Source organism: Monodelphis domestica, chromosome 3 (assembly GCF_027887165.1).
Source record: "Monodelphis domestica isolate mMonDom1 chromosome 3, mMonDom1.pri, whole genome shotgun sequence".
NCBI classification, from domain to species: Eukaryota; Metazoa; Chordata; class Mammalia; order Didelphimorphia; family Didelphidae; genus Monodelphis; species Monodelphis domestica.
The window spans coordinates 96,965,522-96,980,286 of record NC_077229.1 but is presented as its reverse complement, the minus strand read 5'-3'; the positions used below and the strand labels follow the sequence as shown (position 1 = coordinate 96,980,286).

Sequence of the window (14,765 nt, the reverse complement as noted above, 5' to 3'; positions counted from 1 at the left end):
CACCTTATTTCCCAGGGTTGTTGTGAGGGTCAATAAGATAATATTTGTAGTATCCTTTTCACACATTAGAGCCTTCTATAAATGCTGGCTATTACTGTTATTGTTATCATCATCATCATTATTATATTCCTAGATATCGATGAATGCCAGAACCCAGACACTTGCAGCCAGTTTTGTGTGAATCTCCCAGGAAGTTACAAGTGTGAATGTTATGAAGGTTACCAGATCGACCCGATCACTAAGACCTGCAAGGCCATTGGTGAGCCCAGGCTTCTTGATCTTTGCGGGGAAGCTGACTGGGGTGGTGGTGGGTTGGGGAAATGACAGGAAAATTGAGAAAAATTGGTAATGGCTCTGATTAAACAAAAAATATTTAGGGAATTTCATCACCTGAACTTTGTCATAGAAACCCTAAAGAACAACAGTGAAATGTCCTGAGGTTGGGAGGAGTGCTGGCTCTTAACATTTATTGGCTAATTAATGAGTAGCGACCTTGACTGAACATGTTCATAAGGCGTGTTTCAACATTTAATAGCAACTCCTTCCATTTGGATTGTGTTTTGCAGTTTGCAAAGTGCCTTTCACTCACTTGGTCCTTCTACAGTTATTCAGTTAGAGTTATTCTTCTCATTGTACAATTGAAGAAACCGGGGTTCACAGGGTCCCAAGTTTATACAGCTCGTAACTATTAGTGAAGCCGAGAGGTTCTTTGTCCTTTGACTTCCCACCCAAAGCTCTTGTTATACAATATTCCCTCATAAGATTATGTAGCAGGTTATTTACCTAAGTTGATGTTACATGTAAGAACTAGAAAATGTCTCTAGTCAGTCACTCTCCATTTGTCAAGACCATCTTTTTTCTCTGGGAACTTAGCCAAGAAAAGAATGGAATAGGCTTCATGGCTTCTAATTGTGGGGAAATGCTGCTGCCCCTTTTTGGGTCGGAAGGATGAAGTAGGAGAGATGATTGAGGAATGAGTGGTATATTGGGTAAGGACACTGGATTTGGAGTTAGAAAACCTGCCTTCAAATCTTGGATCTGTGATATATACTATGAAGTCTTGGATGCAGCTAGGTCTCAGGTTCTTCATCTATATTTTGAAGGGGTTGGACTAGGTAACCTCTGAAGTCCCCCTCCTATTCTTTTTTGTTTTAACACTTACCTTCCATCTTGGAATCAATACTGTGTATTGGTTCCAAGGCAGAAGTGCAGTAAGGTCTAGGGGGTCAAGTGAGGGTCAAGTGACTTGACCAGGGTCACACAGCTAGGAAGTGTCTGAGTTCAGATTTGAACCCAGGACCTCCCATCTCTGGTCCTGACTCTCAATCCACTGAACCACCTAGCTTCCCCCTCTCCTTCCTATTCCAAATAAGATTTATACTAAGTATGAAAGAGATTGAGAACCATTGTCTTAAGTTTCTATCTATTCTCTGCATTTCTTCTTGATTCTAGATCAAAATACTAAGCTCTAATGAGTTTCGTTGTCAGTTTTCCTCTGGTGAGTTTTACTCATGCTCAGAAATAGTCGTTGCTCATAGATAGTAGATAGAGATAGAAAGCATCTTTATTTTTATGTAAGATTTTTGAACCAGGATTTTTGGGGCTTCAGGGAACCCCGTTCTCAAGCTAAACTACTTCCTCTTATGTCCTAGGCACCATTGCCTATCTCTTTTTCACCAACCGCCATGAAGTGAGGAAGATGACTTTGGACCGAAGTGAATACATCAGTCTCATTCCAAATCTGAAAAATGTAGTAGCCTTGGACATGGAAGTGGCCAGCAATAAGATCTATTGGTCTGATCTGTCACAGAAGAAGATCTATAGGTAAAGGAGGATTGGATTTTATGGTTTTTTATTTATTTTCAACCACTGCATGGGTTTGGTAACTTCCTGATTAGCCACTTTGGGAGTAAAGAAGGAATTAGCATCTCCACTGAATTCCTTTGATTCTTTATCTTTTTCTTTCTAGCTCCGAAATTGACAGTGCCCATAGTCTCTCCACTCATGATACTGTGATCAGTGGAGATATCCAGGCTCCAGATGGCATTGCAGTTGACTGGATCCATGGGAATCTCTACTGGACAGACTCTGTCCTTGGCACCATTTCTGTGGCCAACACTAAGGGCTCCAAGAGGAAGACACTTTTCAAACAGGAAGGTGCTAAACCCCGGGCCATCGTGGTAGATCCAGTTCATGGGTATGTATTTCTAAATGTGACCTGATACACTGTGGGGACATTAGGGTGAAAGACAGAAGATAGAAATTCACAGTTCTGGGGGCAGCTGGGTAGCTCAGTGGATTGAGAGCCAGGCCTAGAGATGGGAGGTCCTAGGTTCAAATCTGGCCTCAGCCACTTCCTAGCTGTGTGACCCTGGGCAAGTCACTTGACCCCCATTGCCTAGCCCTTACCACTCTTCTGCCTTGGAGCCAATACACAGTATTGACTCCAAGACGGAAGGTAAGGGTTTAAAAAAAAAAAGAAATTCACAGTTCCTGAAATTTTCCTGAGAGTGAACATTGCCCCTATATATATATATATATATATATATAATAAACGAGCCGTTTACCAAGCGAGTTGTGGGGCTGTGTCATCTGAGAAGGATCAGTGTCTTTCTTAGGGATATGACACCATGAAAACCCAGCCAGCCAGCACACAGGAAGTTGTCTATCGCTTCTGGGGATTCATTTTTAGGATCAGAAGATTTAAAAGCAGAAGGAATCTTAAAGAGAATCTAGATCACTCCTCCATTTTATAGGCAAGGAAGGTGAAACCCAGAAAAATTTAGTTCTTGGCAGAGCTAGGATCCCTACTAGGTTGCCTTTGCTCCTTTGTTATGTCAGTGAGTCAACCAGTTATTAGGGGGTTATACAGTCTTTTAGTTTGAAAAATCATTTGTTCAGATAAGGATGGAGGAGATCTGGTTTCTTAGCTTATTCATATGAAAAATCCTTGGGGTTTTTCGTTGGCCCCAAGCACAGTAGGAAACAGTAGTTTGATGTAGCTATTTAAGCCCACCTCCCCCACCAAAACTTGAGAGGATTTTGGAATGCCCTAGCACAAGGATAGTATTCGGTCATAGACAGAACACTTCTTGGGCTCTTACTACCAACAAGACATTTGCTTTGCTAATTGCTGGGGATAAAAATAGAAGTGAACAAAACAGTCCTGGTCTCTAGGAGCTTCCCATCTATTCCTTTTTTTTTTGTTTGTACACAAACAATATTTATTTGTACATGAGTTAAAAAAAGAGATAAGCAAGGTAGAGAAAAAATTGGGGGAAATGAGACTGATGCATTAATATTATGAAAAGAATATTAACAGCTTGGTAAAAGAGGTACAAAAATGGAAGGAAAAATACCTTAAACAAAGTTGGAATAAAAAATTAAAAGACCCCAAAACTCATTGAAGAACTCCTTAAAAAGTATAATTATCTAGATGGAAAGTTCCCATCTATTCCTAAAGAGGAACTAGGAGGGAGGAGAGAGGGGGCATGGCAATGTATTTTGGAGATGGTTCAAGGCAAGATCTGACAAAAGCCCAAATTTTAGAAGCTGGGTGGTTCCAGAGTCAAAGCTCAGGGTTCCTGTGGGAAGGAGGTGATATTAATGACCAAAGTGGTTGTGGCAGGGTGTGCAGATGGACACGCATGGCTAATAATGGTCCCAATGTACTCAGTGCTGGACCAGACCACATCTGGAGAATTGAATTCATTCCTAGCCCCGCCTTTTAATAATTAGGGCATGCTGAGAAGAGGAAGACTAGAAGGATACCTCCAGGGTGTCTGAATTTCCTGTCAGAGTGGGAAGTGCTAAAGGAAGAAGGGATGAGAAGCCTGGGGATGGAATTGTTCTCACCAAACACTTGAGGGCAGTTGTGGAAGGAAGGTGCAAGCTTGTTCTATAGAGTGCTTTAGGACGTACTAAGATCATTGAGCGTCAGGCAAGATTTCAGTTTCCCATAAGGGGGAAGAGTTTTCAAACAATGGAATGGCCCAGGGTGGGAGGTGGAAAATTTAAGCCCTGGAAATGTAGGATGATGCCTTTGCTCTATACCTGTGCATGTGGCTCCAGAAGGTGGCTCAGAAACCTCAAAAGTCAGCTCTGAAATTCTAGGATTTCAGGATTCTAGGATAGCAGCAGGAATAACTGAAAGATCTAAGAACAGTCAAATAAGTACTAACAATATCCCACCTCCTGCATCTCAGGTACTAGTTTTTAGAATCATGAATAGCTGTAGATTTAGGCAATGGAGATAGATGTCAGACCACATATTCCTATTGGATAGGGCCCAGATTTTAGTTCTTGCCATAGGAGAATCTGTCAAAGGAACTAGGGCTATATTTCCCCTGACACACATAAAGCTCAGTAGGCATGAGAGCTATCTTCAAGTATTTGAAGAGCTAATACTGGAAAGATAGAGGAATTGTCCTGTTTGCCTCCTGAAGGCAGACCTGGGGGAATTGCAGTGTCTTTTTGTTGCAAAGAAATAGATTTAAATCTGCCCTCAGACACTTTCTAGCTGTGTGATCTTGGGCAAGTCATATAACCCCATTTGCCTAATCCTTGCCCTTCTGTCTTAGAGTTGAAGGAACTGAGAAGTTTGGATATTTGAGGGAACAGCACATATGCTGAAATTTCCTGGTATGAGAGTAGCAGTTGGAATATAGAGGGAAAATGTTAACCAGGAATCAAACTCATTGAGAAAGGAAGAATTGTTCTGCGTTAGATTCAAGCAAAAATCGTCTCACTCCAAATCCAACAATTTTTCTACTGTATTCTAACTCTCTGTAGTTATGTTGTGTTTGATCTTGTTTTGATTAATTAAACACATATTTTCATTTTTAAAAAAGGAGATAGATTTAGGCTAAGTCGGAGGGAAAACTTCTTAATTTTTATAGAGGGATTTATGCATTGGTTGAGAGTTAAGTTCCTCTCTGAATGCTAAATTACCTTCCAGCTCTGAAAGCTCTGATGTGACTATGGTCTATGATTTAATACTTTCCCAAAGTGGAATGGTCTACTGCTGGAGAGAGTTAATTTCTCCTCTTTGGGAGTCCCTAAGCAAAGCTTGTGGGGTGTGTGGTAAAAGAGAGTCTTATTCAGGTTGGACTAGAGGATCCTGAGCGCCCTTTCAATTCTGAGATGCCTAATTCTCTGTCAATATTCATGTCTTCCCCTTTTCTCCCTTCCCCTATCAGCTTCATGTATTGGACAGACTGGGGAACCCCTGCTAAGATTGGGAAAGGTGGTCTGAATGGAGTTGACAGTTTTTCCCTGGTGACGGAAGCGATAGAATGGCCCAATGGAATCACTCTTGGTATGTTGTGCTGTGTGAGGAAATGTGTATCGGTCAGAAAAAGCAATCCCCTTCTGCCTTTTAATGAAGAAAGACACTGAGGCAAAAACCAGTCAATTCAGTGATCAAATCTAACAATGAGGGAACCATGGCATGTTCATAGTTCTCTGCCTTTCTGCTGCTAAGGGGAAGACAGCTAAACCTAAGAAACAAAACAAAAAAACCCTTTCCCACTTCATAACACAATATCTAAGCTGCAGAAAAATTCCACTGAAATTTAGATGTTGCATTTTTTCCTAAAAATGAAAAAATGCTGAGGCTTCTGACTCCACTCTTTGGTGTCTTCTTGCAGTTGTCTATGGGAATATTTTTTTGTACTTTCCATTTCCTTTTTTTTCTTTAAAATTTTTTTATTTTTATTTTTTTGAAAATTTTATTTAATTAGATGATTTAGAATATTTTTCCATGGTTACATGATGAATTTTCTTTCCTTCCCCTTCTTCCACCCTCCTCCTATAGCCGACACGCGATTTCACTGGGTTTTATGTGTATCACTGATTAAGATCTATTTCCATATTATTGATAATTGCACTAGGGTGATCCTTTAGAGTCTACATCTCCAGTCATCCCCATCGACCCATGTGGCCAAGCAGTTGTTTTTCTTCTGTGTTTCTTTTCTCCATGGGAATATTTTTAACATGGGAGTAACCTCATAACCTCCATTAGTATCCTCTCCTGATTGGGCTCTTGAAAGCTATGCCCACCGATGCTTCCCAGAAGGCCAGCCACCAAGGCATTGTATATTTTTAATCATTCATGAAGATGATCCCCTGAGGCAGGGAGGGCCTATGATGACCTGAATTGGCAGCAGGGAACTCAGTACCCACATCAACAAAATGACACATTTCTTGAGTGTCCTGAAGCTGGAGATGAGAGAGAGAAAGCAGCTAACTGTCAAACAGTCCCAGTGTTTAATGGGCTGGGGGCTCACATTGTCTATATGCTGCCCTCACTTTATCCCTGTCTTGTTTATAGATCTGTCCAGTGATCGTCTCTACTGGGTTGACTCCAAGCTTCACTCCATCTCCAGCGTGGATGTCAATGGTGGAAACAGGAGGATAGTGTTAGAGGATAAAAACAAACTTGCACACCCATTTTCCCTGGCAATTTTTGAGGTGAGAATTTGGGGCAATTTAGGTAAATGATACAGGGAAGGAGGGGCTTGTTTTGCTTACAAACAAGTATCTTTTCAGAGGTTTGCTCTGAATGCTTAATTATGAAAAGGAATAAGCTTTATTGCAGTGATTTGGCAAGGGGGGTGTTTTTTAAAAATTATTAAAACCCTTACCTTTTGTCTTAGAATCCAATACTAAGTATTGGTTCCAAGGCAGAAGAGTGGTAAGGGCTAGCAATGGGGGCTAAGTGACTTGCCCAGGGTCACACAGCTAGGATGTATCTTGGGTCGGATTTGAACCCAGGACCTCTGGTCTCTAGGCCTGACTCTTTATCTACTGAACCACTTAGTTGCCCCCTTCCACTAGAGTTTCAAATAAGTTTCTTTTCCTTCCCCCCCACCCCTATGTCATAGCACATATGTAATTATTTTTTCCATTTAAATTATTTGTAGACTATATCACCTTTTCCTTCCTTTTCTGTGCATTCCCCTCAAATTAGAGGGAAATGAACTGTTCAGTGGAAAGAGCATTAGCTCTGCAGTCAAAGGACCTAGATTTGAATTCTTGATTCAATCTGAATAGAACCCTGGAATTGGTGGTCAAGATGATCTGAGTTTTAAATTCTTCCTTAGAAGATATTGACTATATTACTCTGGCCAAGTCATTTAACCTCTTTCAACCTTGGTTTCCCTGATTGTAAAATGAAGATAATAATAGCATCTATGTCACGGAGTCATTGTGAGGATCAAATGAGATAATATGTACAAAATTATAGATAATGTTAGAGTTATTACTACCACCTGCATGGCTTAGGGCAAGGGATATAATCTTCTGGGCCTCAGTTTCCTCATTCCTAAAATCGGGGGAGGGTTAGACTAGATGACTTCCAGTATCCCTTAACTCTGGGTCTATAATTCTTTGGTTCTATAACCTTGCTCACATGTCATTTTTATTTATTTATTTAGTTAGTCATTTTTTATTTATAAGGAAGAGAAGGCCAGTCTTAATGTCTCTTGGCTTTTACCATTCATGACATGAAGCTAAATGGTCTCCTCTGTCATGAACAAAAGGAAGTTGTCCTATGGGGGTGAGGGGCTGCTGGAGGGGCAGAGAGATTTGGGCTTCGTGTGTGTTGGAGAAAAACCTATTACTTCATAGGATCTGTTATTCTTTAATGATCCCTTAGGATAAGGTCTTCTGGACAGATATCATAAATGAAGCCATTTTCAGTGCAAATCGCCTCACCGGATCTGATATTATTTTGGTGGCAGAAGATCTCTTGTCTCCTGAGGACATTGTCCTCTATCACAACCTCACCCAGCCTACAGGTACTAAACTGACTTTTATGGGCATTTCCTGGCATCTTGAAGCTCTCCCTTCCTTTCTCTCGGTTCCTTGATTTATCTTGTTCTCCTTTGGAATTGAGTTGTCTTTGCATCTTCGTACATTCATGCTAGACAGATTTCTTTCAAGTAGGATAAGAGACTGCTTTGGTTTTTGTCTTCATGCTTTTGGTGCCTATTAGATGTGTAAAGAGTGAGGGATGAAAGCTGGTTGAATCAGAGTGAATGCTCACCCCTATATTTCCTGACCTTTCAGGGGTTAACTGGTGTGAGAAGACTTCTCTCTCCAATGGTGGCTGCCAGTATCTGTGCCTTCCAGCCCCACAAATCAACTCTCACTCCCCCAAATTCACCTGTGCCTGTCCTGATGGCATGAACCTAGCTGCAGATATGCGAACGTGTATCAAAGGTAAGCAACTCTAGGAATCCTGGAGCATCAGCCTTGCAAGGGAGCCTTTATGCCTACCCAGGTTGCATTTTCATTGAGTGAACAACTAATTTGGAGGCATGATTTCCCCTTGTTTTAACAAGTCCTGAGGTTCCAGAACCTTTCAATATTTTGGTCTCCTCTTTCTGCCCAAGTTCTAGTTACAGTGTTGATGTAGTAGATCACAGCTCTTGGCATTTAATGAGCCCAAGATCTTCAGAGAATTTCTTGTTTAAACCCTCACCTTCCATCTTGGAATCAATACTGTGTATTGTTTCCAAGGCAGAAGAGTTGTAAGGGGTAGGCAATGGGGGTTAAGTGACTTGTCCAGGGTCACACAGTGGGAAGTGTCTGAGGCTAGACATTTGAATCTAGGACTTCCCATCTCTAGGCCTGGCTCTCTATCTATTGAGCCATCTAGTTGCCCACTGCATAGAATTTCAAGGAAGCTCTGTGTTGGTATTATATTCACAGAGTTCTGTTAATAGAATCTTTAAAAAAATTATGTAAAAAACATTTTCCCAATTATGCAAAAATAACAATTTTCAACTCTTAATCAAATTTGATTGGTACTCAGGACATTTTTATTTTTCTAGAAGCAATTGTACCTGTTACTTCTTCCAAGCCCATTGCAACAAAGGAGCCTAAAATGACTACTCTTGCGGGCTTAGTAACAGCCATTACACGGAAGCCGACCATCAAGCATGGCACTCCTGACCTCACGACGGCAGAAATGGTTACAATGTCCCAAAAAGGTAAATTTCAAGGTGTCTAATACGGCCAGGAGCACCTAGATGATTTAAAATTGACCTAGTCTTCCCTAACGTCACTGGAACAGTTGAAAATGAAGGCTATCTCCTTGCTTAGGGTTCCTTTCTGTTTGTAGACTTTTCCAAAAACAAGAGAGGTACCTAGAACCTTGTGGAGGTGACAGAGAGGTCCCCTAGTCCAAACATCCTGAATGGCCTGCTTTCCCCTACAATGTTAAAGGATATTATGGACTGTTGATAAATCTTAGGGAGTTGTATGGGACCCAGAGCATAGCACATAGTGTATGGCGCATAGTAGGTGTTGAATGATTGTCACTGAGGAAACTTGCCCAGGTTCATCCAGCAAGTAAATATCAGAGGTGAGATCCATCTGCTATGCCACGTTGACTCAATAGATTGGCCACTTTCTACCAGTAAGGAATTGAAGTATGATGGAGTTAGTGGAGGAACAAAAAGGCAACTTTTTCTCAGTTGAAGAGCATGAGTTCAGTTGAATTTCTAAAAGCAGCACAACAGTCTAGCCTAAGATGTAATCTTCATAAACTAGTAATTCATTGTTAATGGGTTTTTTTATCTTCCTCCTTTGGAAGGTGGCTTACTTCTCTTTTTCCTCCTCAGCAGTACTGAATCAAATGGGTATACAAGAGAGTCAAGAGCACCATAATGGACCCACGGCATTATCCATTGTTTTACCAATAGGTAAGATGCCTTCTTCTCAGAACATGTTCTTTAACCCTTTTTCTAATCCCGTCAAGCAAAGCCTGAATTTCATCAATACATCAACACATTTTCCTTTAATGCATGCTAAGTTAGGTTTGGGGAGGAAATGGCATTTGAGTTGAACCTTCACGTATGGTATTCAATAGGTGAAGAGGGCTTGGGAGGCAGTTTACTGAAGCAAAGATGCATGGAGGTAGGAAAGTACATGAATAGCTGGGGGGCACTGAATAGCCTGATTTGGGTGAAGCATAACTCTGAGATTAAGGTGGCGCCAAGTTGTGAAGAAGGGGTTCAGACGTTACTGGGGAGGCAGGAAGCCAATGAAGATTTTTGAGCAGAGAAGTAATTTGCCTTCAGTTCATCTCTGGAACTCTTGACTCCTTCCCCTACATAGAACCCTCCCTGGTAACTAGTTAGTACACCCGAACAAAACAGACTAGTACATTGGCTACTTTTACTCTGTATCTCTTTACCAAAAGGCAGTAGAGATACTTGGAGACTTCTCTGAAGTTTTGATCGGTCCCAGTATCGATCAGAGTTCAAAGTCTTTCAGAGTCTCTTTTTGGTTACATTATCATCACGTAAACTGATCTGGTTTTTCTGGGCAGCTTTGCTATGTATTGGTTCATAGTATATCTTAGCAAAATTTTTGGATTTCTTCCTATTCGTAATTTCTTATAGTAATTTTACTTCCATATTTTACCACAATATGTTCAGCCATTTCCCAGTTGATATATGCTCACTTTTCTTCTAGTTCTTTGATACTTTAAAAAATGCTGCCATGATATCTTTCTATATGTGAGACTTTTCCCTTTCTCTCTCTCTTTTTTTTAAACTTTTACCTTCTGTCTTAGAATCAATACTAAGTCTCCATTCCAAGACAGGAAAGAAGTAAGGAGTAGGCAATTGGGGTTAAGTGACTTACCCAGGGTCACACAATTAGGAAGTGTCTAAGTTCAGATTTGAACCCAGGACTCCAGACCTGGCTTTCTATCCACTGAGCTACCTAGCTGTCCCTCCCTCTGTCTTTAACTTTCCTGGGGCATATGATTAGTAGATGTGTCCCTCCCTATATCAAAGGATACTCACCATAATCCTGTATTATCCTATGAAACATTTACTAAATACTGGGAGTTGTGCTAGTGCTTGGGGAAACAAAGACAAAATGAAAACTAGTTCCTGCCCTCAAGCAGCTTATATTCCTCCTTCCCTTTCTCCAGTTCTGCTCATTTTGATTGCCTTTGGAGCATTCCTGGTATGGAAGAACTGGAGGCTCAAGAACATCAACAGCATAAACTTTGATAATCCCGTTTATCAAAAGACCACAGAAGATGAAGTTCACATCTGTAGGAGTCAAGATGGCTACACATATCCCTCGGTAAGATGCATGTTTGCTCATCCAGTCACTCCTCGGACAAATATTCATTGAATGGCCTGTATATGCCAGGTCCTGTGATAAACGACGTACTATAATAGTACATAGACTTTGCCTTCTCTGTGGCAGCATCCAAAGTGTAATTCAAAGACTAAAAACTGGAGGGGTCCAAAGAAATCGTCTTGTCTAATTCATTACAATTTTTTATTATATTTTATTTTTATAATGAACAAAAATGGGTGTTTCTACCAGATACTCATTAAAAAAAAAGAGTTGAAAAACAGAACTCTTGTAGCAAATATGCATAGTCAGGCAAAACATTTCCACGTTGACTTTGTCAATGCTGCACCATGAGTCTGTTGTTGCCTCTTTATCTAGAAGTGGGCGGCATGTAGTCATGGTTGGTCATTGAGCTGACCTGTTCTTAGGTCATTCAAAGTTGTTTATTTTTACAGAGTTATTGTATATGTTATTTGGGTTCTGCTTGCTTTATTCTGCATCAGTTCATACAAATCTTAACATATTTCTCTGAAACTGTTTTATTCTCATCTTTTATGGCCTAATAGTATTCTATCACATTTGTATACTATAACTTATTTGGCCTTTTCCCAGTTGATGGGCAGATCCTTAGGTTCTATTTTTTTGGTATGATGGGAACAATTTATTTTTGTATATATGTTCAATGCCAGTTTGAGAAAGCTTCCAGGTGGTGCAATGGATTAATGTTTGCACCTGAAGTCTAGAAGATCTGAGTTCAAATCAAGCCTCACATACTAATTAGCTATGTGACCCTGGGCAAGTCACTTAACCTCTATCTGCTTCAGTTTACTTTGAAGAGTTCTTGTGAAGATCAAATGAGATGATTCGATAATGGGCTAAGCATAGTGCCTGGTACATAATATGTGCTGAGTAAATGCATGTTTCCTTCCTTGCATTCCTTCCCTTCAAAGGAAATAATTTGTCCAAGTTTGCAAAGTGAGCTGCTGCAGATTTTTTGTGACTTATTCTTCTAGTATGCTGCCACATTATGGATCATTTGTCCTACTCTGGGAAGGCTTCAGGGTGGATATTTTGACAACTGGGTGGAAGAAACAACAAGACTATTCCTAACCTCTCCTTTTTGCATTTACAGAGACAGATAGTGAGCCTGGAAGATGATATTGCATGAATGGTTGCCACAAGAAGTGCCTTTTACCAAAAGTTGCTGCTTATTTATGGGAGGAAAATGCCTTTTCTTTCCCAGTTCCTTTATCAACTGCTCACCTCCCAGGGCAGCCACTGCTGCTATTTCCCAAGGGTCCAGACCGATATCCTCCTACCTAAAGAAAGAAGAGAAAGGAAAACAAAAGCCACTATCTCCACCCATCCCCAGATGAATGGGCTTTGTGGGTGATGTCTGGGCTAAGCTGACTGTCTACTTGGAGTTTTGTTTTATATATTTATTCATCTTGGAGGCAGGACAGTCAAGCTTCTGATGGGGTCTTTGAATGATGGCTTTTGTTGGTATTTTCCCTTACGTGTGAAGGAGAAGAGAACCAGGAAACAAGATGGGGTGATTCTCTGGATGTAAGGCTGCAATATTTCTCTGATGGGATCTGGATGCTTCCCTCCACCACAGTCTTTTGGCTAAAGGAGTGAAGATGAGGAATGGGGTTATGTGAAGACTTGGGGACTGAACTAAGGCACAGTGGTTTTCCGATAGAAACAGGTGCTACTCCTGGGTCAGGTGCTGCGCCCCATCCCTTCCCTACTCCCTTTATCTCAGGAGTGAAAGTGTTTACTTCTTCTACCTTGGAGTTCTTGGTAGATAACTCGTTCTGTTGCCCACCCTCTCATAATCCAAACTTTGCCTCTTCCAAGCACATCTGTGCTCTTCTCTTAAGCCATTAAATTGCCTCAGAGATGACTAGTCACCAAGTGTGGGGTTAGCTTGAGCTAAAACTATCCTAACCCCAGACACTTAACCATTCATTTACAGTAGCTCCTGGAGGGAGATCTGCCACCATTCATCCTACGATATGCCATAATGTGCCACGCACTATCCAGTGAATTCCAGCTAGGCCACTTTTGTCTTGGGAGTTCTTAGTCTGCCATACTATGGAGCTCTTTTTTAGGGTTTTTTTCCCTGCACCAAACACCTCCCTCTCTTCCACTTGCCCCTCTTTCTTTTCATTGGTAAATTTTGTCTCCTTTTTTTTTTCCTTGCACTTTTTCAGTTCAGGGTTGTATATTTGTAAATTTTATATTTTTATTATAATTTTGCACTGTTGCTTTTGTATATATTATTTTGACTAATATTGAAGGCTTGGCCAGAATGACACATTGTAAACTGCCAACAAAGATTGTATTGTATTTGTAAATTTGCGGTATTTTGTATACTGTTCAATAAATAAGAAGAGGTGTGTGTGTGTGTGTGTGTGTGTGTGTGTGTGTGTGTGTGTGTGTACGTACTCTTCTGAGTGTCTGAGATTGTCCAAATGGAAGAGTTGATCAGGAAATCTAAGCCAGGACTGCATTGTTTAAAATACAGTTTATAATTGCCATCTATTATCTTTCTAGTTCACATCTAGTGGGCTATTTGAAAAGTTTTCTCTTTTGTGTTTCTTATGAAAACTTCTAGACCTGTGATGATGAACCTTTTAGAGAACGAGTGCCCAAACTGCAATCTTTATGCTGCATATGAACCCCTTCCTTACTCCAGATAGGGGAAAGAGGAAGTGCTCCCATTGGGCTGTTGGGCAGAGGGGCCAGTGATAAGAGAAATAACCTTAGGTGTGCAGAGGGAGAGGAAAGCAACCCTCTCCAGCATGAGTGCCATAGGTTTGCCAACATAGTGTTAGACCACCTAGTTGAATACTTTACTTCACTTGGGGGAGATGTGCCATCTCAGTACATCTCCAATTTTAGCATCCTTTGCTCAGAATATTTGCATAGGACTAGTAATCCTTATGGTGGATTCAGCTATATATTTTGAATTTGAAAACTTTTGGAAGGAAGAGCAGCAACCAGCCATTGGACTGTTTGCCTTATATTTCATGGCCCCTGAATAAATGCTTGTTGAATTAAGTTGAATTGAACACTGGGAGAGAGCCAGGCAAACCCCCATCATTCCTAATTGGTAAATGTTTCTTTTCCCCTTGCCCCTAGGAACCCATCCCTCTCAGAGTCGAAAGGAAATGGGAGTGAAAAGGGCATAAACACTAGACTAAAGAAAGATATAAAGCACTACAACCTTCTTTTGTCGGAAGCTGTGAAAGACATTCTGAAGCCTGTAAATAAAATCATGTATAGTCAGTAGGTTATTGCTTTGTTTGTATTTTTTTTTGCACACAATATGTCTTTGTGTATTCTTTGTATATTTGGGCGAGACCACTGTCATTTTTTAAAAATCACTTTATTTATTGTTAAACTTCTTGGGGGCACCCTCTTCATCTGGGATGATTTTTCCTGGGTCTTTCTCCTCATCCTGTTTCTAAAGATGACCTTTGCACCATTGTAGCTGATGCTTCCTGGGGAAATGGCATTTGCGCACATACAGATGAAATGCTGATTGCCTTTGGAATGGGGGGTATTGAATTTTTTTAACCAATTATATGTACAAAATGTTTTTGTAGCCTGATTGTCTTATTGTGATCAATTAAATTTCTAAAGTGCACAGA

General features: G+C 40.7%; 1 protein-coding gene across 5 annotated transcripts in view; it reads left to right on the top strand.

Annotated features, from left to right (window-relative positions):
• The window catches only part of LDLR (low density lipoprotein receptor), a 38,326-nt gene extending 23,561 nt beyond the window's left edge, over window positions 1–14,765 (top strand). The window contains exons 8-18 of one of the 5 annotated variants that reach the window (XM_007488520.3): window positions 134–259; window positions 1,653–1,824; window positions 1,970–2,197; window positions 5,199–5,317; window positions 6,332–6,471; window positions 7,658–7,799; window positions 8,071–8,223; window positions 8,838–8,996; window positions 9,633–9,710; window positions 10,952–11,109; window positions 12,239–14,765. In XM_007488520.3, coding sequence (XP_007488582.1) covers window positions 134–259; window positions 1,653–1,824; window positions 1,970–2,197; window positions 5,199–5,317; window positions 6,332–6,471; window positions 7,658–7,799; window positions 8,071–8,223; window positions 8,838–8,996; window positions 9,633–9,710; window positions 10,952–11,109; window positions 12,239–12,274 — 1,511 coding nt within the window. In that variant the 3' untranslated portion in view covers window positions 12,275–14,765. Of the gene's footprint in view, window positions 1–133; window positions 260–1,652; window positions 1,825–1,969; window positions 2,198–5,198; window positions 5,318–6,331; window positions 6,472–7,657; window positions 7,800–8,070; window positions 8,224–8,837; window positions 8,997–9,629; window positions 9,711–10,951 lie in introns of all 5 variants that reach the window. The other 4 variants (XM_056822738.1, XM_007488521.3, XM_001364920.5 and 1 more) reach the window with 4 other exon arrangements.